Source organism: Ceratotherium simum, chromosome 9, assembly GCF_057802395.1.
Source record: "Ceratotherium simum simum isolate JZ-2026a chromosome 9, ASM5780239v1, whole genome shotgun sequence".
NCBI classification, from domain to species: Eukaryota; Metazoa; Chordata; class Mammalia; order Perissodactyla; family Rhinocerotidae; genus Ceratotherium; species Ceratotherium simum.
Window position 1 is genome coordinate 50,575,936 of NC_141908.1, and position 26,140 is coordinate 50,602,075.

The following is a 26,140-nucleotide window of genomic DNA, read 5'->3' on the forward strand; positions in this document are numbered from 1 at the left end:
CCCGCCCCCTCAGCCCCGTCCCGGCCTTGTTCCGCCCCCTCGGCCCCGCCTCTTAGGCGTACCCCGGGGGGTCTCCCCGCCCCGCCGCGCTCCGTCTGTCTCGCGCGCTCCTCTGCTCTCAGGGAGCACCCGGCCCCTTCCTCGCCCCTCCGCGGCTTCCGGAGCTTGCCCCGCCCCCGCCCCGTCCATTCAGTGTCTCCCCTCGGCTGCTCCCGAGGCTCGGGCTGCGCTTGGTCTCGTCTCCATGGCGACGCGGCGTCTGTGGCTCCTCATTCCGAGCGGAGCGCGCACTGCGAGCAGAGGTGGCCTTCCGTGTCTGCCCTTCCGAGGGTCGGCGTGAGGGCCACAGCGGGTAAGAGGCGCCGCAGTGACGGCGGGTCGGCTTCTCCCCATCCCCGCGTGCAGCCCGACCCAGCCCTCACCTCGGACCCCCGCTAGGCCCGGCGCCTGAACCCAAAAACCTCTCTGCCCTTTCCAGGTTCGGGCTCTGGGGCCCCACGGCTGTCGAGGCGGCGCGCGCGAAGGTAGGATCCGCGAGGCTGGCTCGCGCTTGGCTTCCTCTTCTCACTGTAGTCGGGCACTGAGGAAGGGATGTTTCTGTCTACGTGGGTGTGAGTGATAACTGGGCAGTTCTGACAGGCGTGTCCACACCACCATTCTCTGACCTGAGGATTCGCACGCGCTCCCCCACCCCACCCCCTCAAAAAACCCAATGAAAACAGCCACATTCCATCTCAGGGCTTCCCACTACTTCTCTCGGTTCCCCCCCCCCCCCCCCCCCCCCGCCTTTAAATCTTTCTCTTACTCTTTAACTTTTACTTTTCTTTGGAAACAGCTTAATGGCCAATAGGAGCAAGCACTCACTGGCTGTAGTTGAGACACCATTACTCGCTAGATATAACTTGCTCGGCCATAAAAAATTTCGCCAGCGAATTTGGGAAATTATTTAACGTCCCCGGCCTTGTTTTCATTTTCTGTAAAATGAGGAGCTTGAACAACGAATCCCTTCTAAGGTCCAGTCTTCGGCCTCCTTTGAGATGACGAAGTTGACATGAGATTTTCAAAATCAAGATGTCATGGTCTTTTGACTACTCAAACTACACTGCGCCCCTGTAGCGTTTAAATTAACACATGGAGTAATTATAAATTTATCATTTGGCTTCCCTGAGGATATAGGTGAGTTGGATGTATCGGTTCTTACCCCAAGAGACCCTTGGAAGTTGCTTTTTAAAAATAAATGTGAAAAAGACCCATCCAGTCTCAATTGTGCACTTAAAACTGGCTTCCTTAGTCAGAGTTCCCCTTCAGCGCTGTCCTTGCTAGGCTGTCGGTAATAATAATAGTAATAGGAGGAGGAGGAGTTGTAGTAATTATAATTGCAGTAGGAGATAGGTGCTACCATTATTTATTATTAGCTATTTATATTAACTCTCACAGTAACTCTATGAGGTAGGCAGTATTTTTATCTTCGTTTTATAGTCGAGGAAAATGAATCATGGAGAGGTTAAGGAGCTTGCTCAAGGTCACGCAATTTGCTGGAATTTGAATAGGCAATCTGACTTCCGAGTCTGGGCTCCTAGCACTATATTATGCTGTAAAGGAAATATATAAAATTTATATGTAGTCGTTTTAAAATATAAATGTAGGTGATAGATGATCATTGAAACCATTTTTATATACATTTGAGACTTTGCAAGGAAATATTGCCCCTACATCCTATTATGTTTCCCCACTAAGCTCCTCTAGGATGGAGGATGGTGCTTAATCAGCTCCCTCTCTCCTCGCCACAGTTGCAGGGCCTGAGCATGTAGCTGTCTATTTATTAATTCATTCTTTGCCTATTAGAATATAAGGTAGCTTATAAAAACAAATAGTACAACAGGATAAAATAATTGCCCAAGTGAGATGAAGAAAAAAATGTCTTCCAATATTACAAGAGAAACCTAAAATGAGAATTTTGTGAAATCTGAATTTAAACGTTGGTAAATCATTTTATAAAAGATTTTTTTGAAGCCTATCGAATCCAAATAAAACCTATTTGGCCCTATTGGCTGGTGGTTAGTGAACACTTACCTAAAGAAATGGAGATATGAGATGTTTTACATTCTTTTTTTGGTACTAAGTCTTTACAATCTAGTGTGCATATTTCAAATTGAACTAATAACATTTTAAGTGCTCAATACCACATGTGGCTGGTGGCTACCATATTGGGCAGCGAAGCTCTAGTTTAATACATTCTTTTCCTTTGCTTTCTTATTTCCTTCCTTCCCATTCCATTCATTCAACAAATATTTATGCACTAGACACTAGAGATTTTTTTTAAGATGGCATGAGTTTATCTGTTCTTTGTAGCCCAAAAAACCAGCTGAACTAATTGGGCCATTGACTGAGGTTTTTGGTTATAGAGGGAGTCGACTTTTCCTTAAAGCCTAGAACTATATCATGTAAAACTCAAGAATTACTGGGAGCCATGGTTTGCACCTAAGTGTAGAAAATCTGTCTTCAATGAGAGGGAAGAATGAGGCCCACATGTGGAAGAAGCTGGGACAAACAAGGAACAGGGATGCCCCACTCAGCTCCTTGAACACAGCTGTCTGTATCCACTGTGTCCTGACTTCCACACTGTTTGGGTATTCAACTCTTGGATTCTTTGAGCCAACAGTTCTCTTTTTTTGCCTATGCTAACTTGAGCGTGGTTTTTGCCACCAAGAGTCCAGACTCATATAGCTAAGAAGCCAAGAACCAAGCCCTTTCTTTTAGAAATAAGCCCATGATGCACCCCCACCCTGCTATGCCCTGACCCCCAAAGTACATTTTTATTTACATAATACGTAGAGTATTTTCAAACATATATAATTACATAATTATGCCTTTATAAATCGTTTGGTCATGTACATTTTATATGCTTATTTAACCAGATAACATTCGTCTTCTGATTAGTACTACCCATCTTTCTATGTAAGTCTTTCAGTATTTTTTTCTTAATAAGAATAAATCTATATCTGTTTTTCCCCAACTCTTTTCTCTGAATCATCCTTTCCAATTCTATGAGCCTTTCTTTTTATAAGATCATTCTAAACCAGGTAAGTTACTTTATATCATTCCAATGGTTTTATTCATTCAGTCAATATCTGAGTACCTTTAAAGTGGTGTGGGAGCCACACTCATGAGTAAGAACCAGTTTCTGCTCTCCAGAAACTTCTGTCTTGGTTGTACAGTCATTCCCTCACTCTGTAGTTATTTGTCTATAATATTGCTTGTGTGCATTTCCTGGACTGATATTTTTTTTCCCTCCACTGGCTTCTTAAATGTTGGTATTTCGCAGGATTCTGTCCTTGGCCTTGTCTTATTCTGCATGGGCCGTGCCATCCATTCCTACTTTTCCCTCGCTGTCCCATATATCATCTTTTCCCTTGAGTTCTAACTCTGTTTTCAATAGAATAGAACAACATTTGATTTCACATGACCTATAGGCATCTCCCACTCGGAATTTCCAAAAACAAACTCATTATCTCCCAGATGATATCCTCATCCTAGTCATCCAAGCTAGAACCATCAAATTCTTTTCCTCTCCTTCACTTCTATGTCCCGTGACTCTCAGTTTCACCTCTCTTTTTATTCCATGTGTACCTTCCCTGCTTTGTACATCATCAGTTTTTCCCTCGACTAGGGTTTGGGAAACTTTTTTCTGTCAAGGGCCAGATAAGTATTTTAGGCTTCGTAGGCCATATGGTCTTTGTGGAAACTATTCAACTCTGCCATTGTAGCATGAAAGCTACCATTGACAATGGACAAACAAATAAGCAAGTCGGTGTTCCAATGAAATTTCATTTACAAAAGTAGGCAGTGAGTCATATTTGGCCCGTGGGCTGTAGTTTGCCAACCACTGATCTGGACTATTGCAGTAGCCTCTTAACTGGTCTCCCCACCTCCCATTCTCTCTCAGGTTTACCCTCCACAGAATTTCTTTTCTAAGATAGATCTAATCATATGTGGTTGTTCTTCAAAGCCTTGGTTTGCTTTCCATTGCCTACTGGTTAAAGCCCAAAATTCTTAGCATATAGCAATTAAAGACTTGTAAAATTTACTCCCACATATATATCCGACTTCATCTATTGTCATTCTCTGACACACCACTAGAATACTCTTCCCCTTCTATTGACTGACTACTTAGTTAAGTAAATGCCACTTTCATTGTGAACCTGACTCAATCTTGCTTCCCATAGCGGGTAGAATTAATGACGTCTCACTCTGTGCTCCCATGGGCTATGTTAATTCTAGTATTGTAGCTCTTATTATATGTTTTTAGATGTGTTAGCCTCTTTTGTTTTCAAGGAATAGGAGCCATATTAGTTAAGGTCTCTTTTGGTTTCAAATGACAAAAACAACTCCAGCTTCTTGGCCCGGGTAAAGGCAGAGGTTGAGCTGGAAACAGTGACTCAATATCATCAGGGATGTATCTGTGTCTGTCTCTCTCTCCCCGCCTCCCTCTCTCCCTCTCCAGCCCCACCTTTCCCTCATCTCTTCATCTCTCATCCCTGATTCTTTTGTATATTCTGCTTCACTCTTCAGGCCACTTTTTTCCTGAAGGCTAAAACCATGGCTACCAGGAGCTCTACACTCATATTCTCCCATCTTTGTGACAATTCCACTTGGAAAAGTCTCAGAGAAATGTTATGATGAGCTTAACTTGGATCACAGGCTCAACCTTTGGTCTAGTCACTGTGTTATCTTACGAATTACTATGATTGGTCTGTCTTAGGACATTGCTACTCTTGTGTTTAGGTGGGCTGGATCTGTTATCTACATAAAGAGGAAGGCAGACAATACCTTATTCTAGGAATACTTGTAGAAATTATAATACCTGGGATAATATAACAAACCCAGAGAATAGGCTTCAGAACTGGATTCTGGAACTGGAAGATTGTTCAGAGACAGCTCTGTTGACTGCACTCTCTCTTCCTCTGTCTTTTCAATTCTGCCTCCACTGCCTGCTGACTCTCCTTGGGTATCTCCAGTTCATGGGCTCAAAAGAATAGATTTGATTGGTCCTGTTGGGGCAGTATGGAAAATTACATTGGAGCCCCTTAGAGGGAAGCATTTAGTACAGTACTTTGAAGTTTGGTCTGTCCCATATATATAGGAAGTTAGTGCTTGTTTCCCCTATAAAATTCTGAGCTTTTCTTGAATCCCCAGAGTTTATTACAGACATATCTGATGCATAGTAGGTGCCCATCAAATGTTTGTTTTAAATAGACATTGACTATTACCTGAAAATTTGGAACTATCATAATTGTGTTGTTCCCATTACCACCGGGACTGTTGAAAGACACTAGGAGAGTCTGCCCGTGTTCCAAAAGCCAGAGGGTGCACCTGGTAGAGATTCAAAGGGCTGATTAAATGAATGTTGTGATATTAATGTCAACCATAATCAATAGTAATGAATATACAAGGTGTGCACCTGTATACCATTCTTTCTGGATATCATGACCCCAATTTGAATAAGTACCAATGGGTAGAGAAGAAAATTGAAGCAGCACAAGGCCAACATACTGCTCTCATGCCTGTAAGAGATGGATAAACACAGAGATACAAATGGTACTCAAGTTTTAAATTGTATTTGTGGGGCCAGCCCGGTGGCATAGCAGTTAAGTTTGCACACTCCGCTTCGGTGGCCCGACGGTTCGCAGGTTCGCACCCCGGGTGGACGCGGACTGACGCACCACTTGTCAAGCCGTGCTGTGGTGGCATCCCATATAAAGTAGAGGAAGATGGGCACAGATGTTAGCCCAGGGCCAATCTTCCTCAGCAAAAAGAGGAGGATTGGCATCGGATGTTAGCTCAGGGCTAATCTTCTTCACAAAAACAAAAATAAATAAATAAATTGTATTTGCTTATTTTTAAATAGATAATACAATTGTTCAAAGTTCAAGAGGTACAAATGGACATAAAGTTAAAAACTCCTTCCCACCCTAGTCCTGCAGCCCTCTGTTTTTTCCTCCCCAGAGTCAACCAATATTATCAGTTTCTTTTCTGAAAGAATTTCCTTTCAGAGATAGTTTTTGCATATTGATAGTTATTTGAAAAATATCTGTTACCTATACAATGGCTATATCTCATTCTCCTCAGCTTATCAAGCACCGCTTTAACTTGACCTGTGTTCTCAATTACTCTGCTTTTTCCCTGGAGTCAATGATCTTTCTAAGCAAGTATCATTACTTTGGGGCTTATGTATTTTTTTAATTAGTTAATTAATTAAAAGTCTTCAGAGCGAGTCTGCTTGTCTCAGTCACAGTAAAGCCTCCTTTTTGTTCCCCTAAGCAATCTTAATCAGCACCCATAAGACATCTTCCCAGTTTTTCCTTTAGATAAAACATCAAGTTGTTTCTACAGTGTCCCCCCTGTGTGCCAGGCATTGCGCTAAACACCTTACCCAGATCATCCTATTTAATCTTTATAATGATCCAATGAAATTGGTGCCCTTGTGATCCCAGTTTTACAGATGGAGGAACTGAGGCCTAAAGAAGTTAACTAATTTGGCCAAGCTCAAATGGGAAGTGACAGAACTGGGATGTGAATCCAGTCTCTTTCACTCAAGAGCCCCCCCAGCTCTTGAGTATTACTCTGTACAGCTTCCAAGGAATTCAGTTTTATGAAAGGAGATTAAATGGACCCTTCTAGGTAATGATAAAGCCAGTCCTAGCAGAGCCTGGGTTCCATCAAGAGCCAGGCTCTGCCCACCCTAGGTTTTTCTTTTGCCAAGTGAAAATGAGAGGAGAATTACATGCATTGATGTTTCATCCAGGTAAAGGGTGGAATGTAGCAATCTGTAAAGATCCTGGAGCTAGAAAGAAGAGGAGGGCTCTAAATATACAGGGGATGTCTACCCAGACATATGGGTACCCACAGCATTGCGGAAATCTGTGGAAGGAAAGTACCTCTTAGGAGAGGTCATCTTAGATTTCTTTTGTTAAGGCCTTAGTTGGTTCATTATTGCGTTGTTTCAGCTTCTGAGCTCAACTGCCCTAGAGAATCAGGGGTAAAAATCTTTCATTTATCTTAGACTTTGATCTTCTACAACTGTTTTTCCCAAAAAGATACCCTGCTTTTCTTTTTTTTTTTTTTTTTTTTTTTTTTTTTTTGTGAGGAAGCTCAGCCCTGAGCTAACATCCACGCTAATCCTCGTCTTTTTGCTGAGGAAGACTGGCTCTGAGCTAACATCTATTGCCAATCCTCCTCCCTTTTTTTTTCCCCCCCAAAGCCCCAGTAGATAGTTGTATGTCATAGTTGCACATTCTTCTAGTTGCTGTATGTGGGACGCGGCCTCAGCATGGCCAGAGAAGCGGTGCGTCGGTGCGTGCCCGGGATCCAAACCCAGGCCGCCAGTAGCGGAGTGGCGCACTTAACCGCTAAGCCATGGGGCCGGCCCGATACCTTGCTTTTCTGATGGACTTTAGCTCTCTGTGAGCTTCTCAGAGGGATAATCAAATTAATAACATACGGAATGTCTAGTTTCGTCAGGGTTCCCCAGAAAACAAGGCCTGAGGCAAAAGTTTGTGTACTACTGCTTTATTTGGGAGTGCAAATCAGTGTGAGGGAGATGGACTTAAAAAGAGAAAAACTTCATACAAAATAATGAAGCTTGTATTTTATTGTCCAGGGTTTTGGCCTTGAATTTTGTATTCCAGAGATCCCTGGGTATGTGTGACTACTACTAGTTTTAAAAGTCTGGCTTGGGATGTGGGGACAGGTGTTGGGGGAGGAGAGGGCAAGTGAATTGTTACTTATGAAAAATTTAAGTGTAGGCTCTCTCATACATAAAAAAAAACCTTGAGTTGATTTTTCTCTTTACAATTACAATGAAATTTATCCAAATATATAAAGGGCTAACTTATAGGAAAACCAGTCTATATAGGGTAACTTAAGAAAGGTAGACATTCACAGAGAAAACATTATAATTTGTAAGTATTACTGAACACAGAAGAGAACTTATAAGGTTAGAATTGTATTTTAAAAGATGTCTTTGGATAAAATCAAAGGTTAATTTATAAATGTATTTGTTGAAATAATATTTTATTAAAAATACTATATCTTGAAATATCATGGAAAAATTTCTTGTTCTGGCTTATATGCACTCTGTGAAGGTGTTTTTCATAACACAAATGAACTGGAATGTGGCAAATAATTTGGTTTACATATCGTTTTTTAAAGTGGGGGAGAAAAGTGGTATTGTAGACATAAGCCAAGCTGAATCTGTGATTTCTAGGGTCAGCTCAGTAGAAAAGGGGAGTCCTTAACCTGCTGTTGATTGTATTTGGATCTAGATCTAGAATCCAGGTTATGTACAACCAAAAAGTTAACGAAAAGTTAGAGGCTTATTTAATACATCATTTTCTAACGTGCAAAATCATTCCTATAGCTCTTATTACATGAACTCCAAGGTGAAATGGGGAGAAGGGGAAGGGTTAATTTCTCTAGACTCTTTTAACCCAGTTTCATAATCCAGAAGAATGAGCTGTTTCAGTTAGGATGGAAATAATGCTACTAAATACAAAAACAAAATACATACTTAATACCCTACTGACAGATTGAGTTCTGCATTCTGTTTTATTTATATTCTAAATGTATACAAATGTTTAAAGATTTATGAAGTAAATATTTTGTTTTTTGGAGGAATTATCTAGACAAGACAGATGCTGTAAAGGTGAGAGCACATAAACTATTTTTTAGGATGCTTTAGTTCTGTTTTACCGTCAATTTATATAGTTTTTGAATAATTGGCTTTAGTATAAAATTACATTTTAGCCTAGATAATAAAAATGTTTATATAAAAGCTATGAATAAATTATTTCATATACCTCAAACTAAAATAATAATGATAATGCTAGTTTTTATTTCTGCTTTTATTTTAGGCATCAAAATATAGACAGAATGGCAGATTGCTAGTGTTTGATCCAAAGGGTAAATGATTTATTACTTAAAAAGAATGTGTTTGACAGCCATTTTATCTTAAATATCTGGAATGGTTGAGTGTAGTTGAAAGAGTTAGCAATTAAATCCTTTATTATATGGTCTTTCTTTCAAAAAGTGCCTAAATATTTGCCTATCAAGAATTTCTATTAGGAACATCACTATTGAGTAAATACTGAGTTTTTTTTTCTTCTCTTTCAGAAAGAGTGACGATTGAACCCAGTGCAACAATGTCAGAGTAAGATGTCCCTGGTTGTGCAGCTGATCTATCATATGCCTTTTAAGCAATTAGAACTAGATAATGCAATCATTTGTCACCCAATTAAATTTGAAAGGCCAGAAATGCATGGATTAGCACTTTAGCTTTTGCTTCAGTCAAAGCAATTGTCCTAGATAAAAGGGCATTTAAAATGAAAAATGAATTTAGATAAAAATGTAGAGGCATAGATAATATTCACTTCTACTTTCTAAATGCTTAACCACCAAGTATTCTGTATTTTATTTATATCATTTTCATTACTCATTCCTGTTTCCCTTTGATACTTGTTTATTTCTTTCAGAATATCTCTTTAAATGAATATATACTTTAAAACTAAACAAATTCTTTATTTACTGAGATGAATCGTTATTACTAAATAAGGAAAATAATCACCCAACTAGTTGAAGAGATTGGTGTTAAAAAGAATCAGTCCAGTTTTAATTTAGTAGCTAAATATTAAGTACCCGCTTTGTTCAAGGGATTGATTCTGATAATTCATTAAAGCCCTTCTTGATATGATCATCTCCTCCCCCTGAAAAAAATATTCTATTATTTATTCTATGAAAAATTACACTTTGAAAGTTGATCATAAAACACATAGAGATCAATTATTGACAGATTGGTAGGCACCATTCTAGTGGGATTCTATTCAAATTGATATTATTTTGGTTTATTCTGAATATTATTGGCTGGGAAAAATTCTACATTATGTATGTTCATTTTTATACTGTCAAAGCTAAAAATTAAAATTAGAATCTAACTTGGTTTTTGTTGTAAATTATATATTAAATACATATTTTTATATTAAAGAGAAAGTAATGTATAACAGATCAATGACAGAGAATGTTTATTTCAGATTAAATGTTATAGAAACCAGAAAAAGTAAATACCTTGTTAAGTATATTAATCTATATGTAAATATATATATCCTATTACATGGTTGAAAACATATTGAAATAAAGAAATCTAAGAAAATTTTAGTAGTCTTTGAGGGAAATATGATATAACTTTCAATAATAATAAGGGAAGTTAGTAGGTCATTAATGAAGATAATTACTATTGTGTCTATGAATCCCACTGTTCATAGACTGTGGTAACAGTGTGGGAACTAGAGCAAGGGGTAATCTACATTCTGAGGTAGTTAAATCCAAGGGTAAATTAAATGCAGCCTGGGCCAAAATAGAAAGCAAAGTGATTACTTGTTCTCTTGATCTCATTAATACTTGCATCTGCTTATCAAACTGCTTTTTGCGAGGGCAAAATGATCATGTTCCCTTAATTCACTTGCAGAGAAGAGTTTGAGTTTGGTTGTTTGGAGTGGGAGAGAAGGAGGAATGGGTAGTGTAGCCGATAAGCTTCACAGGTGAGTGGCTTTGTCACCTCAGGTACCTTACCCAGAGTTGAAGGTAAACAGGACCAGTCCTGGAAAAAAATGGTCAAGTAGGAAAATAGAAAATCATGGGGGCCTTTTGCTTGTGGAACAGTGTGACTGACCTGCACAGTTGGTAAATTTTCCCATTGTAGCTTCCATTCTAATCTCCACCCTCCTACTGGCTCCATAGTCTGACTGGCAAGTGGAATTTGCCAGAAGGTCCTATCCGGGTTGGGTTATGGAAAACTAGAAGTTTTCTTTCCCTGCCAGTTCTCTGCTTTAATCTTTTGATTGATTATTCTTTCTAGTCAGAAGCTCAAGAAGTGTGTGGACTTTATAAACCAGGAGTTTCAAACTTCTCTGCACACAAAGCCCACATTTATCATTTCCTTTTTTCCTCATGGATCTCATGTGTGAAAGATTTTGTCTACTCAACAAATTGCACTTAATTAACAAACTATTTTCAGCAGTAAAAGTAAAAGATATCTTTAATGCTGGGCAAAGTTTTTTAGATATTGGACCTTTGATCTATTGGGTTTTGGTCAAGCTTTCGAGCATACTTAAAAATGTGAGGGGAAAATGGCTGAAGCACATCCAGAGCATGGTTGAAAACATTTTATTTATAGGTTATTTCATAATCATATGTTTTATCTTTTCTACTAAAATGCATGACAGGTTATTTTTTATTTCTATTTTTACACTTTAAGTAAATGCCCATTTGGACGCAGACCAAGGTTAGCAAGAAAACTTTATACCTCACCAGCACAAGTCTCTCTAAATGTAGCTAAGACGTTCTCAGAAAAGTAAGTTTTAATTAACTTTGTTTTTAAGCCCATGTTTGGCAAACATAAATCATTTTAAAACAAAGTTTAAAATATAAACTTCCTGAAAAAATTATTCCAATAGAAATTCGGGGACATTTCATAAATATGCCCAATGTTCTTAACACACTAAGGAACAATCCTGAAACCTAGGTTATCTACTCTCTAGCATAAATATGTTCCAGTGGGATATCTAACTTGACTAACTCTCTAACCTTAGTAAATACTAAATTAAATACCTTCCATTTCCAAAGGATATTACATCAAGTAAAAATTTGAATCTTTCCTCAGTTGTAACTTCAGGAAATTGTAATTACAATTTAAATTGTATTTAAATTAGAGAAAACAGGTCTTTCCGAGTATCCTGGTTAGAGGCATTATTACCATAAATAACATCAGTTTCTTAGATGGCAGTCAATAGATTATAGTTGAAGAGGAGGTTGGATTTTGGGCCTTTGATTCTTTGAAAGTGTGTGTGAGAAAGACTACAGAAAGTGAGCAGAAGAGGAATTCATATTTTACTGTTAAAATGATGATTTGGTCAATTCTTATATGTATTTTTATGGCATGTTCACTGCTTCCAAATAGTAATATCCCATTTATCTTCAGGCTGTTGAGTATGTTGACTTCCTGCATGTTGTGTCCTTAAGATTATTAAAGGTATTTCCAATTATTCAACTACCCAGAACTATACTAGATAAATTCCCCTCCTTAGGGATATTACTCCCCCACTTAGTGAATATATAAGTACCATATTTCATAGATTCTAAAGCACACATATTTTCTTCATATTTTAACATCTCTTACAATTGATGGCATCTTACACTTAAACTTGGCAATGCTTTTTCTTTCTTAAATTGTGGTATGTCTTATAATAAATAGATGATATCTTAGATTCAACAAAATGCTGTAATTCTTGGGGGAGAAAAGGCAGTAAAGCCCTTTCATCTAGATTAGATATTAGAGCATACAAATTCTAGTAATCACTTATGGTGACCTTTGGCATAATAGGAATCTCACCATGCTAAAAATTGAATACTTAAGTGACTTCTCAACTTTTCATATGTAGAATTTCTTCTTGGATGCTTTCTTTCTTAGAAAGTGGAGGAGGGCAGAGGCAGAACAAATGTAAATTATCTTTGCTCTGCATTTTTCATTACCAGAGAGGGATTTTGCTTTAGCATCGTATACTGGGGAAGTGAAGATTCCCATAGTATTAAGACTACAACAAGCTGTTCAGCCTATTTGCTAAATCACTGTACAAGACCACTAACTTAACTAATGTTCTGGATTCACATTTCAGTGGGGAGTCACCATAACTGTGGGGAAAAAAATAATACTTTACATCTTTTTATATCTTTCCATGCAAACTAGAAGTTGAATTTTTAAACTTGGTAAAGGAGACATATTAAAAGAATCTTAAGACCACAAAAAACAAACTTGGGTTTCTTTCCACCAGCACGTGTGCCTGTCTTTGCAAACAGAGTGCACCACACAAGAATCCTCTGTCTCAATGCGTTATTTATTGATATGAAGTTTCAGGCTTAAAGGCTAAAAGAGAAAATTAACGTATTTTTATTTCAACTACTTAATGAAAAAGCAGGCTACTTTATATTATGACCAAGGGTTAATGTTAGTGTTGGACTCTCTCCATAAGTGTAGCATTTAGCAATGGTAAGAATTGATTTACAAATTTAAAGAAAAAAACTCAAGGCTAGTATTCCTTAAATAGTTTTATTCCATCATATCGCAATGATGTGCCAAAGACATTCATATAACTGATTGCTTATATGATCTATGTTAAAGAACTATGGAAAGAGTCTAAGAATCTTTACACAATGATAAATGCCAAATAGAAATAGAATTTTAATCAGTAAAAATTATTTTTAATGCTTTTCCACAAAGAAGATACTGCATTTAGCTGTTTAGTTTATTGTTGGTATATTGTGTGCCTATATTAAATGTGTGTATGTGTGTGAACCCATCTAAAGCCTTAAACAGAGCTGTAACCTAAGGAAGTATGTTTTCTTTATCTACTTTACCATTTAGGAAGGAAGTCTCTTCAAAAAATATTGAAAATAAAATCTCTTTAAAGAATACCGAGAATAGAATATCTTCAAAGAGTATTGAAAATAAAGATATAAAAACAAATCTACAGTCTAAGCTATGGTCATCTTCCTTCTTAAAAGAAAGCACAGGTAATAACATTTGTCTTGAGTAACTGTAGCTTCTAATTTAGCCCTCCTTATCCATGACCTCTGGGATGTTGACAACTCTGTAGGTCTGGGGTGGATTATAGGAATCAGTAACTTTTCAAATTCATGTACTGGATGATTCTGATATACAGTCAGGTATGGGATCCATGGGTATTGTTATTTATTATTTATAACATGATAATGGTAGGGTATTAAATTTTAGAATGAATTAAAATACCTATGAAAGCATTAACAAGTTCCATTCATTCAACAGTGATTTATTGAATGCCAGGCACTGGTTTAGAAGCTGTGGATATAATAGTTGGCAAGTAGGCAAGGTCCTTGCGCTTACAAAGTTCACATTCTAGTGGGAGATACAAAAACAAACACAAATAAGCAAGACAATGACAGGTTGTGATGGGTGCTATGAAGTAAATAAATGGCACCTGAGAGAAGACCACCTTAGATCTAGGGATCAGGAAACGTCTCTCATGATGCTCAGTAAGTGTTTGTGAGTTGAATGAGACAGTTCCTGTGACATCACACAAAGCCTTTAATTCCCTGTTGTGACCTTCCCTGATGATATCAGTGTAATGAGTCAGTGAACAGGCTGGATACACACTGGAAGATCAGGGTGGTTGTGAGCCGATGGAGACTGTAAATGAAACAGAAGCAGGTAGATGGCCTGAATAGCCCCGCCATCCTTTTCTTGGAAGGACTTGGTATCCCTTTTCAGGGTAGCACTTTTTGTTTAGAGTCAGGAGTTTGCTTTAGGGTCAGGAGTTTTGTCAATTTTTTTCTTTTTTGGTCTGCATTGTCTTAACATTGTCTTCTCTTGGGTTCTCTTGGATTTTCTCATTTCCTTCTTTCTAACACAAGTGTTTCTGTGTTATTTAGAGTAACTCATGGCCACATTCCCATAAAAGAAGGCATCTCACAGGACTTCCCAGACACTCAATCTTACAAGAAAAGGGATGGTGTAGCACAAGTTCAGTTTGAAACTGTGAAAGACATCTGTAGAGCCAAAGGAGTTGGCAAGATCACACAATAGTATTTCCCAAAGAGATAATTTTAGGAAACACATAGTAAACATTTTTTTTAATTACTTTAGTAGTACTATATTTTAATGTGTGTTAGAAAAAAATAATGTAAGACATAGTTAAGAATATGGGCTCTGGAGCCAAACTGACTCCCAGATTTACCACTTAATTAGTGGTGTGAAGTTGGGCGGGTTATTTAATCTCTCAGTCCCTCAGTTTCAACTATGAATGGGATAAAAATAGCACACACCTCATTGCGATGTTGAGAGAATTAAATGAGTTAATATGTGTAATGTTCAGAAGAATAATGGCATATAATGTTGGTTATATTATTATGTTGCTTTTATTACTACATCCATCAGTCATAGATGATAATATTTATGTTCTGATAATTTATAAGTTAAAAAGTAGATTCAAAGAAAAATATTAAGTAAATAGTATAGATGATACTCATATATGGCAAAATGGATGAAGATAGAATAAGAATTACTGAAGTTTGGAAAATATTCCAATACATTGTGCCATGGAGATTTTACCTCTTAAATATTTCTCTGTCCCCTCTTCTCCATCCCTATTTTACCAGCGCCCTATCATTCATCATCTCTCTCCCTTGGACTTTTTAAAGAGACCTTTAACCTCCTTGCTCTTTTTTCTTTTTTTCTTGTCTCCCCTCAAATACGCTTTCCACCGTGCTATCCAAGTGTTCCTTCAGAAATGCAGAATTTATCATACTTATTTCCCTACTGAAAAATCTCTCACTAGTAGCCCCTTCATTCTTAGAATAAAGTCCTAACTCCAAGGCTCCTGGCCTGCAAGACTCTCCATTCTCCAGCTAGCCCCTACCTACCCCTCTCGCCATGTCTGTCACCATTTCAGCCTCAACCTTGACCCTTAAGCAGCATCAAACTGTTTGTAGCTCCACACACATTCTTGTTTCTGCATTGGCTCATGCTATCCCCTCTCCTTGGAGAACTGATCCACTCAGATTGGACAATTCCTGAACACTCTCCAGACCAGCGTGGGGCCCTCCTCTGTTCTCCCATTTACCTTGTACACATCTTTATCACTGTTCTTTCATACTGGTTTATAATTATCCATTATGTTTCTGACTCACCATTGGAGTGTGACTGAGTACGCTGAGGTCAAGGACTGTTCATTTTTGTGTTCCTGGGACTCAGCATAGTGCTGGGCACTGAATGGGTAGTCGGTAATGCTTATTTTTTATTTTTCAGTCATCTATGTTTGGTGATAGGTACTGTGGCTTGACATGAAGAAAAATCATTAATAACGTTATGTAATCTCTGGTTATGTGTAGAATACTTCACGTGTATCTCTTCCTAATTTGTGTGCGTGTGTGTGTGTGTTGAGAGAGAGAGAACTTTATTCTCAGATATCCAAGGATTGACATGATCTGCCTAAGAAGTCTTATTTGCTTCTCAGCCTCTCCAGTCTTACTTGTCCTCTCCAAGCTCTTTATTTAGTACTTACCTTCCTATTAGAACAATTTGGGAAGTATATTTTTGGAGATAGAATAGCAGTAATTTCTTTTTTCTTTAAATTATTATATTCTTTATAAACAAAACTGTTTTCCATTTATTAAAATTTCATGCACTAAACAGTTAACACTAACATCAGCTCAATGTTATTGGTTTGGGTTTTTTCTTCTTGCACTTGGCAGTTTTATTACCTTTTTTGGAAATGGAAATCAGATGAAGTTTATTGCAGTGCTGTTTAGTCATGAAAAAAAATAAACTCCAGAACAGGAAGCCATGTAGTAAACATGTACACTTATTATGTTATAATTTAGGAATAACCATTTTTAGTTTTTGAAATTTTCTATATTTATTGATTAAATGATGTATATTCTATTTTAGGTAGAGTTGGCAAAGATGCAGTCATTGCAGAGCAGGCAAAAAATAATGAATATTGCCTTCAAGATATTGATGATAAGTTGTCCAAATCAACAGATGATGGTGGTAAAGATGATACCAATGGTGAAGATAATGATGAAGACAGTAACCCTAATAAGGATACTCATGCCCCATTAGAGTTAATGGCAGAAGTAAGTTTTACTTGTATTATATTATAATTTAAGAAACTTAAAAATATTTAAAAAACTAAATCGTATATAGCCTTGAAGATTAAAAAAATCTGGTAAACAGGAGAAGGCATTCCTGGCATAGGAAACAGGTTGTGCAAAGGCATTGAAACATCACATGCAGAAACTGTACATAAACATTTACTGATAATTCTATAAAGGACAAAACAATTTTACCTCCCTTGTGGTTTCACAGTCTACCTTTAATTAATATTGTACAGCTTCATGTATATCGTAAGAACTTCATAACAGTACATTTTCATTTCCCTCTTCTCTTCCTTTGTACTGTTGTTACCATACATTTTATTCTACATATAAGCCCCACAATACATTATTATTTTTGTGTTAAATGGTCAATTATCTTTTAAAGAGATTTTTTAAAAATTGGAAAATATCTTTTTTGGTATACATTTCTGGAGTTCTTCAGAGTTTTGTGTAGATCCAAATTTCTACCTGATATTATTTTCCTTGTACCTGAAAAACTTCCTTTAGTATTTCTTATAGTGCAGTTCTGCTGGCATTGAATTCTCTGAGCTTTTGTTCGTCTGAAAAAGTGTTGATTTCACCTTCATTTTTAAAGGATATTATTCCTGGAGAATTCTAGGTTGCCAGGTTTTCTTCTGTGCTTTGAAAGGTTGCTCCATTGTCTAATAGTTTGCATAGTTTCAGACAAGATGTCTGCTGTTATTCTTACCTTTATTCATCTGTATATGTCTTTTTGTCATTTATTTATTTATTTATTTGTGTGTGTGTCTGTGTGTCTGTGTGTGTGTGTGTGTGAGGAGGACCAGCCCTAGGGTAACATCCAATGCCAATCCTCCTCTTTTTTGCTGAGGAAGACTGGCCCTGGGCTACCATCCGTGCCCATCTTCCTCCACTTTATATGGGATGCCGCCACAGCATGGCTTAACAAGCGGTGCATCGTTGCGCGCCCAGGATCCAAACCAGTGAACCCCGGGCCACTGCAGTGGAGCGCGCACACTTAACCACTTGCGCCACCAGGCCAGCCCCCTGTCTTTTTGTCTTTTAAACATTTTTCATCTGTATTACTATTTTTGGTGATTTGATTATGATGTGCCATGATGTGGTTTTCTTCATATTTCTTCTGTTCATTGAGATTCTTGGATCTATGAGTTTATAGTTTTCACCAGGTTTGGAAAAATGTTCAATTATTAAGTCTTCAAATATATTTTCTGACCTCTGCCTCTCTCTTTTTATCTAGGCTACAATTACATGTATGTTAGACCACCCAATATTGTCACAAAGATCACTGATGTTCTTTTTTTCTATTTCTCTAGATATTTCATTTTGGAAATTTCTATTGCTATGTTGTCAAGTTCATGATCTTTTCTTTGCTATTATAATATGCTGTTAATCCCATCTTCTCTCCCCCCCTTTCTCTCTCTCTCTCTATATATCTATATTCATTTCAGATATTTTATTTATCATGTCTAGAAGTTTTATTTAAATATTTTTATATCATTTCTCTCCTCATCATTTTCATATTTTTGTCTACTTTTGAGAATATGGCTTATATTTATAATAGCTATTTTAACATGCTTGTGTGGTATGCTATCATCTTTGTCAATTCTAGGTCAGTTTTTATTGATTAAGTTTTTTCCTGCTTATGGGTCATATTTTCCTGCATCTTTGCATGCCTGGTAATTTTTTACTGAATCCTAGGCATCGTAAATTTTATGTTCTTGGGTACAAACTTTTGGTTTTTTTAAAAAAAAAAATGTTGTTGGACTTTGATCTGAGACACAGTTGAGTAACTTGGAAGCAGGTTTCTCTTTTTGAGTCTTCCTTTTAAGCTTTGTTGGGCGAGTGCAGAGCAACCTTCATAGTATAGGGACACTTCTAAGGCAATACCTGTACGAGGACTCTTCCCAATGCTCTGTGTATTAGGAGGATCTTCCGCTCTGGCTGTAGAGAACATGAACTCTTCTCAGCCCTGTGTGAGGTCCAGTGATTGTTCTCCCTGCTCATTCTAGTGATTCTTTCTCTATCCTCTGATAGTTTCTTAATACTTATATGCAGATCAGTACCAGCCAAAGACTCAAAGAGACACCTCAGCAGATTACTGGAGTTCTCTCTCTTTGTGAAGCTCATCCTCTTTTGAAAATTATAGAGCCCTTGGCCTCTCTGAACTCCAAACTGTGTTATTTCAACTCAGAGAGATCTCTCATCTTGTTTGTATTCTCCCTGCCCGTGCTGGCACCTAGAAACAGCCTAAAAGCAGTAAAATAAGGCAATCATAGGACCCATCTTGTTTCCCTTTTCTCAGAGATCATTGTCTTGTAATGTCTGTTGTCCAGTGTCTGAAAACTGTTGTTTCACTTATTTTGTCCAGTTTTGTGTTTTTTTAAGGAGGGGAGAGTAAATCTGGTCTCTGTTAACTCCATCATAGCTAGAAGCCTCAATTAGAATTTTAACACAATGAAAACGCTAATATGCTTGCCTTCTTAGATAATTTAACCCATATGCTAATTTATCCCATGGAATCATATAAGGAAATCAGACATATTTATTATGTTTTTCTCCTAGAATAAAGCATATGTAGGGAATTTTACAGCTTCCTTAATATTATAAGGTGCTTTTAAGAAGGGGGAAAAAAATTGATTCCAAGTGTTGGAACGATTTCACTTGACCAAACACACTTTTGACTGAATATCTAAATCATTCATGAATTATAGAGCATTCAGAGACCCTGTTTGCCATAACCAAACTGTCTGGAGTTGCTCATTTTATTTCTTTTCTCTTTCTTTTTTGACATTTAATTATAAAGGTAATCCCTGAATTCATTTTCGTATAAGTATTCAGACAGTATGAAATTGCTTATTTTCGTATCTTGTGCTGCTATGCATAAGATCTTTTGTTTCAGAATGTGTCCCTTTTTAATTTTCACAACTTTTTATTTTGAAAATTTCAAACCAGTAGAAAAGTTGAAAGAGTATAACAATGAATACACTTTACCTAGATTCACCACTTCTTAACATTGTGCTACATTTGCTTTATCTCACTCTTTTCATAGATGAGGCATACATATAACCTAGATATATATTTTTGGCAGAAACCTTTGAAAGTAAGTTGCAGACATCGTAAAACTTCACTGCCAAATACTCAACCATGCGTCTCCTAAGAATAAGTTCATTCTTCAATATAACATCATACCCTTATCACATCTAAGAAAAATTAACAATAATTTTGTGATAAAATATAATATTATATTCAAATTGAGATTTCCCAATTTGTCTTTAAAATAGCTTTTATAACTGGATTTTTTTCCAGTCAGAATTCCATCAAAATTCATGTTTTGAGTTGAGTTGTTAAGCATCTTTTTATTTTGAATGTCATAAATAATTTAATATAAGACCAATTTTTTAAAACCTGTCTTCAGCTTAATTTTGAAGTCTTAAGTAATTTTCATGAAAGTCTTTAGCCAGATATTCATTGCATGAATATCTTAATTTCACTGCCTTTTGAACTATTAAAAGAAAATATGTTTTATGTTAACAACCACAACAACAAAAAATAGGTCAATGCAAAGGAGCCTTTGAAATTGATTCCATGCTCCTTATCATTTTCTGAGGCTAGTATTAATATAATGTTTTATTAAGTAGACTAGATATTAGTTGACATTAAGAAATTCTTGTTAGTTTTTTTAGGTGTGATAGAGATAATGTGATTGAGTTTTTAATTTAAAGTGAAATGAGATGATATCTGTAAACTGCTTTAAAATAATCTAGGCAGAGGCAGGAAAAGAGTGTGTGGTGATACTGATAAAGCTAGATTGGCAAAATGTTAATTTTTGAAGGTCAGAATTGGGGACATGTATTTCTTTTACTATTTTCTCTACATCTGTGTACATTTAAATTTTCCATAAAGATTTTTAAAATGTAAACAACAACTGCATATTATACTGGTCACATTTTCTGACCGAGATCAATTAAACTAGGCATTAATAACAAAAATAATACAATAACAAATTAAAACTACTTAAAACTAAAAGATATTCTTCTAAGTGACACTTGAATTAAAAATAAAAATCATAACTAAAGTTATAAACTATTTAAAAAATAGTGATAACCACAACACTAAATATTAAGACTTTTGAAAAGAGCATAAAGTTTCAAATGCTTTGAGGACGATGATGAAGATGATTCAAGGAAGAATGACAATAAATGAACTAAATATTAATGCCAGAAACTAGAAAAAGAACAGAATAAACCGAAGGAAAATAAGAAAAAGAAAGAAATTAATAATTCAAACTAAAAACCAAATTAATATATCAATTCAAGAGCTGGATATCTGAAAAAAGAATGACATAGATAAACCACTAGATGTCAAAATTGAAATGGAAGAAAACCACAAATAGGAATGAAAATGAGCATGTCTTAACCTTAGACAAGAATAGATTTTAAAAATGTAAGAGAATTCTATTTCATGAGTGAACATAGCATTTGTTAGTATGTGAATAAATGAGAATTGTGATGAAATTAATGATTTATAGAAAAATCTCTAGAAGAGTTCTGTTTACATTAGAAGAATATAAGTAATCTAATACTCATGGGAGAAACTGAGAAAACTGGTAGAGAATTGCTTCTTAAAATGGCCCCTGAGTATTTATCAAATATCTGGAAATGTGTGAAAAGTGTCTCTGTATCACCTGATGTCCCTATCTCTTGCAGAGTAAACCTAGTGTACCTGCATATGGCTCAGAATATGTCCCACACAAGCAAGAACAATCATCCAAGTGTAGGGTTATTTTTTAATGGAAATAGTCTAAATAACTAGTAATAGAAGGTTAGTTTAGTAAATTATAGCCTAAGTAAAAAATATATAGGAAAATTTAATTCCATGGGGAGAAAATGTCATGATATGTGTTTTTTTTTAAAAAGGTTACTGAATAATCCTGTTTTTTTTAATTGATGTCTTAATAGTTTATAATATTGTGAAATTTTAGTTGTACATTATTTTTTGTCAGTCACCATATAAATGTCTCTCTTCACCCCTTGTGCCCACCCCCCCAACCCCCTTGCCCCTGGTAACCACCAAATAGTTCTCTCTGTCCGTGTGTTAGTTTATTGAATAATCCTAGTTTTGTAAACATGTTCATTTATGGAAAAAAAATACTAAATATACATGAAGATGTTAAAAATAAACATCTCTGGGTAGTAGAAATATAGATGGTTTTTAATTGGGGACAGAATGTGTTTATTTAGCTTTTAAATTTCCTACATACAAAAATATGTATTACTTTGTAATAAGAAAAATATAATAAGAAACTGGCCCAGTGGTATAGTGGTTAGGTTCGCACACTCTGCTTCAGCGGCCCGGGGTTCATGGGTTCAGATCCTGGGTGCGGACCCACATACCACTCATCAAGCCATGCTGTGGTGGCATCCCACATACAAAATAATAGAGGGAGATTGGAACAGATGTTAGCTCAGGGACAATCTTCCTCAAGCAAAAAGAGGAGGATTGGCAATAGATGTTAGCTCAGGGCCAATCTTCCTCACCAAAAAGAAATATATATGTATATAATAAAAATAGTAAAAGCAAAACTGGATGGTAGAAGAGCAATACTGGAAAATACTGAATATACATAATTGTAAATCTACATTTTTTTTACTAAGTATTGTCTTGTAATTATGGACTGAGTTCACAAATAAAAGCTGTATCTGAACCAAAGGGATATTAAAGTGATTAATATCTTCACTATCTCTGCCAGTTGAATCAACCTGCATATTCTCAAATTGTTCAGTAGTAGATATATAGTGTGGCTGCAGCAAAGTAGAGGTGTCATACATATTCTTTGTTGCCTTGCCATGAGAAATCCTTAAATATTCCTAATTGATTGATTACAGACTCACTCTTGGAAAAACGTGTAAATGTTAAAAGCAAAATAGTTAATCATGAATGAAATATTTCCTAGGGAGTTTATACTTGACATTTAAATTCTCTCTGAAACTACTTATCTTAAGAATTTCTTCATGTTTTCCAGTTCCTGAGAGCAGAAATGAACCAAGACTATCATTTGGCAAAAAAATTATGTCAGATGAGTAAGTACAAACTACTTTTCTGTTTTCCAATCTTCTGTTTCTAAATACATTCCATAATATGTAAGATGGTTTGATTATCATAAGTCTAGTGAATTCCCTGATGAGTGTCTCAATGATTCATTGATAGTAAATTAGGTTGATTGGTATAAGGACTAATTTAGAATTCTAGAATGACTTTGAGTGGGATAAACTAACAGAGACTAATTACCACCACTGAAAAATAAGTCAAAATCCTTACCTTCATAGTAATGGGTTAGTAACTTTATGCCTTTAGTTTCAAAGAAGTGTCAGGTGATGCAGCAAACCTTACTTAATATGCAATTATTCTACAAATATTTAAATGCCTATATGTGCCAGGTACTGTTCTAGGCATTGGAAATACAGCAGTCAACAAGACAGATAACAATCCCATATTTTATATCTAGTATCAGATAATAAACTCATATGTAACTATTGTGTCATAAATAAGTGCTATGGAGAAAAATAAAGGAGGGAGGAAGGAATAGAAAGTACTGGGAGGAAACAAAGTAGTTTTCGATCAGATAGTCCAGGAAGGCCTCACTGACAGACTTGAGCAAAGACTTGAAGAAGTTGAGGAAATTAGTCATGTGGATATGTGGAGGAAGTGTGTTCCAGGCAGGACTCACTGTGCTGAGATGTGAATGGGCCTGATGAGGAACGGCACGGAGAACAGTGTCACCGGAGCCAAATAAGCAAGGGGAAGTATGTTGATGAGGTCAGAGAGGTTATGGGCTGGGGGTTGTGCAAATCACAGGGCATCTTTTCACAGTTTAAGGACCTTGGCTTTTTGTCTGAGTGAGGTGGGAAACCATTGGACACTTTTGAGTAGAGGAATAGTATGATCTACCTTACTTTTCTTTTTATCTTTGGTTATTAGTGGTTTGACTTGTTCAAAATAGTTGTGATTTTCTTTATATTTACACAAAGGGAAGTTTGGGAGGTTTGCTAAGTTTCTTAAATCTGTGGGTTGATGTTTTCATCAACTTTGAAAATTTCTTAGCCATTACCTTTTCAAATATCACTTCTGCCCTATTCTCTCTCTCTCTTCTCTTCTTGGGTCTCCAATTTGACATAACTTAGACTTGTTTTCATGGTATGCCACATGTATCTTATACTCAGCTGTGTTGTTTCCATTTCTTTTTATTTCTCTGCTTCCATTTAGATATATTCTATCAACCTGTTTTTAAGTTAACTTATCTTCTGTTGTGTACAATTTGCTATTAAAACTATCCAGTGAGTTATTAATTTCAAAGATTGTATTTTCCAATTTTAGAAAGTCCATTTAATGATTTTGAAAGATGCCAGCTCTCTGTTGAAATCCACAGTCTTTTCAACTATTTTGTCCATCTTTTTCTCTAATACATTACTCATAGTTATTTTAAAAGAGAAAATGGCAACTCTACAATTCATGTTGATAAAAGGACTCAAAATATTAACTAGTGTTAGACTTAAGTTAAAAGTCCTTGAAGTGAAAGCATACTATAGGGATTGTGAGGGTCTGCTGCTTGCCTCACACAGAGTCTCTACTGTGGATACAGTACTTCTTAAATCATTGGCTAATTTTTAAAATGGGTCTCTTGAATACTTTAACACTACGGATTTTCTATCCAAGGTAAATAATTTGCCTTGTTTAATCCTTTCAAGCTTTTGATCTTTAGAGCCATCGAATAAAATATTTTGATCAAAACTATTTTCGGTGGCCCACAAACATAGAATTTCCAATCAGAAGGAATCCTTAGAGAAAACCACGTCCAAGTCTCTATTTTTGTGAATAATGAAACTGAAGCAGAGAGAGGTTAAGCAGCTTGCTCAGCCCCACCCAGGGAGATAGTGACACAGCCAGAGCTGGAACCCCAGCCTCCTTCTCCCACAACACGTTTCTTCTCTGTGAGGCTAGGGTAGAAGTGAGTGATTCTGTAGCTCTGGCTCCCAGTTCTCTGAGTTTCTTGTGGAGCCTAATTGTGGGAAAATTTATGTATTGTATTTCCCCATTCATCAATCATTTTAGAAAGCCTCTGGCTGAAGCCTACACAATATATGCACTAATACCACCACATCTGTTAGTCAGTTTTGGCTGTTAGCCCTGCAGTATGCTATGTAAACAGCAGGTGTGCAATAAAATGCTTATTGACCTAACTCAAACCAGTAAACACACATTACGTGCCAGGTCAATGGGGATGAAAAAGTTCAAACTGATCTATCTTAATGGGGTTATATCCTTTTAAAAACTCACTCCCTTCCTTTCTTCCAACAAATATATATTGAGCACCAACTGTGTACCAGACGTTCTGCTGGGAGCTGGAGAGAAAGCAAGAATCTGAGCTCTAAACCCTCTTGGGGTTTACATTAGACATGGTTTGGTTTGGTTTTCACACATACTGGCTCATCCAGTAACACTGTTCCACTACTTTCTGTCAGTGTCAATTAGTGATGCCTCTAAAACCAAGAATTAGGCTATAAGAAAAGGAGCTGTGGAGGGCCCTAAGACAGGCACCATGTTCCAGGGAGCCAGTTGAAGAAGAGCGTTGCTCCCACAAGGAAGAAGGAGCTGACTGGGGGTGTGCAAAATAAGATTGGCGCCCTTGAGGCCGATTCCCAGCCAACGATGTGAAATTAGGGAGGCTCGGGTTTAGCAATGCCAAGCAAGTTCAAGGAAGAATGGAGAGTTGGAGACAGACTCTGTCTCAGGGAGAAGAAAGTGCTGTTTCTTTGATGCCAATAGGAACACTTGGCTGAGGGCTGCCCACAGTTCCTCTCTGTATTCACAGCAACAGACAAAATGAATTTTTTTAATCTAGCATGGACCCCAAAATATTATGTGTAAATTCTTACAGTATAGATATTCTTTTGTCTCTTTTTTCTATCTTCTAGCTTTTCTACAGAGCACTCCTCCTTTCTCTCTATATTTATAAATTTATATATGTAAACGTAGATTATATGTTTACACATTTATGTACTTATTGAGCACCTACTATGGGAGTATTTTTTAATTTACACTGTTTAATTCTTAAATCTACTCTGTGAGGCAGGTATTATTAACCCCACTTTCCAGATGAGGAAATTGAGGCTTAGCAAGGAAAACTAATTCACACCAAGTCACACAACTACTAAGTGATAGAGTTAGGACTCGATCCCAGATGTGGCTTGAAAGCCTATGATTTCCATTTCCTCATTTGATTTATAAGCTTATATTTCTAGCCAAGCAGGCAGAGACTTGGAAAAGAAATACTTTTATGGATTAATCAGGCTTGAAATGGCTCCTATGGCTGATTAAAATATTTTCTTTATTTGTATCTAAG

At 36.6% G+C, this 26,140-nt stretch overlaps 1 protein-coding gene across 6 annotated transcripts in view; it reads left to right on the forward strand.

The window, feature by feature from the left end:
* The first annotated feature begins 251 nt into the window (after positions 1–251).
* The window catches only part of ERICH2 (glutamate rich 2), a 30,426-nt gene continuing 4,537 nt past the window's right edge, over positions 252–26,140 (forward strand). For 2 of the 6 annotated variants that reach the window (XM_087435383.1, XM_087435386.1), the window contains exons 1-8: positions 252–352; positions 479–524; positions 9,172–9,208; positions 10,520–10,592; positions 11,309–11,404; positions 13,472–13,620; positions 16,532–16,719; positions 22,763–22,820. In XM_087435383.1, the coding sequence (XP_087291509.1) occupies positions 10,564–10,592; positions 11,309–11,404; positions 13,472–13,620; positions 16,532–16,719; positions 22,763–22,820 (520 nt within the window). In that variant the 5' untranslated portion in view covers positions 252–352; positions 479–524; positions 9,172–9,208; positions 10,520–10,563. Of the gene's footprint in view, positions 353–478; positions 525–8,912; positions 8,962–9,171; positions 9,209–10,519; positions 10,593–11,308; positions 11,405–13,471; positions 13,621–16,531; positions 16,720–22,762; positions 22,821–26,140 lie in introns of those variants that run through there. The other 4 variants (XM_087435384.1, XM_087435387.1, XM_087435385.1 and 1 more) reach the window with 4 other exon arrangements.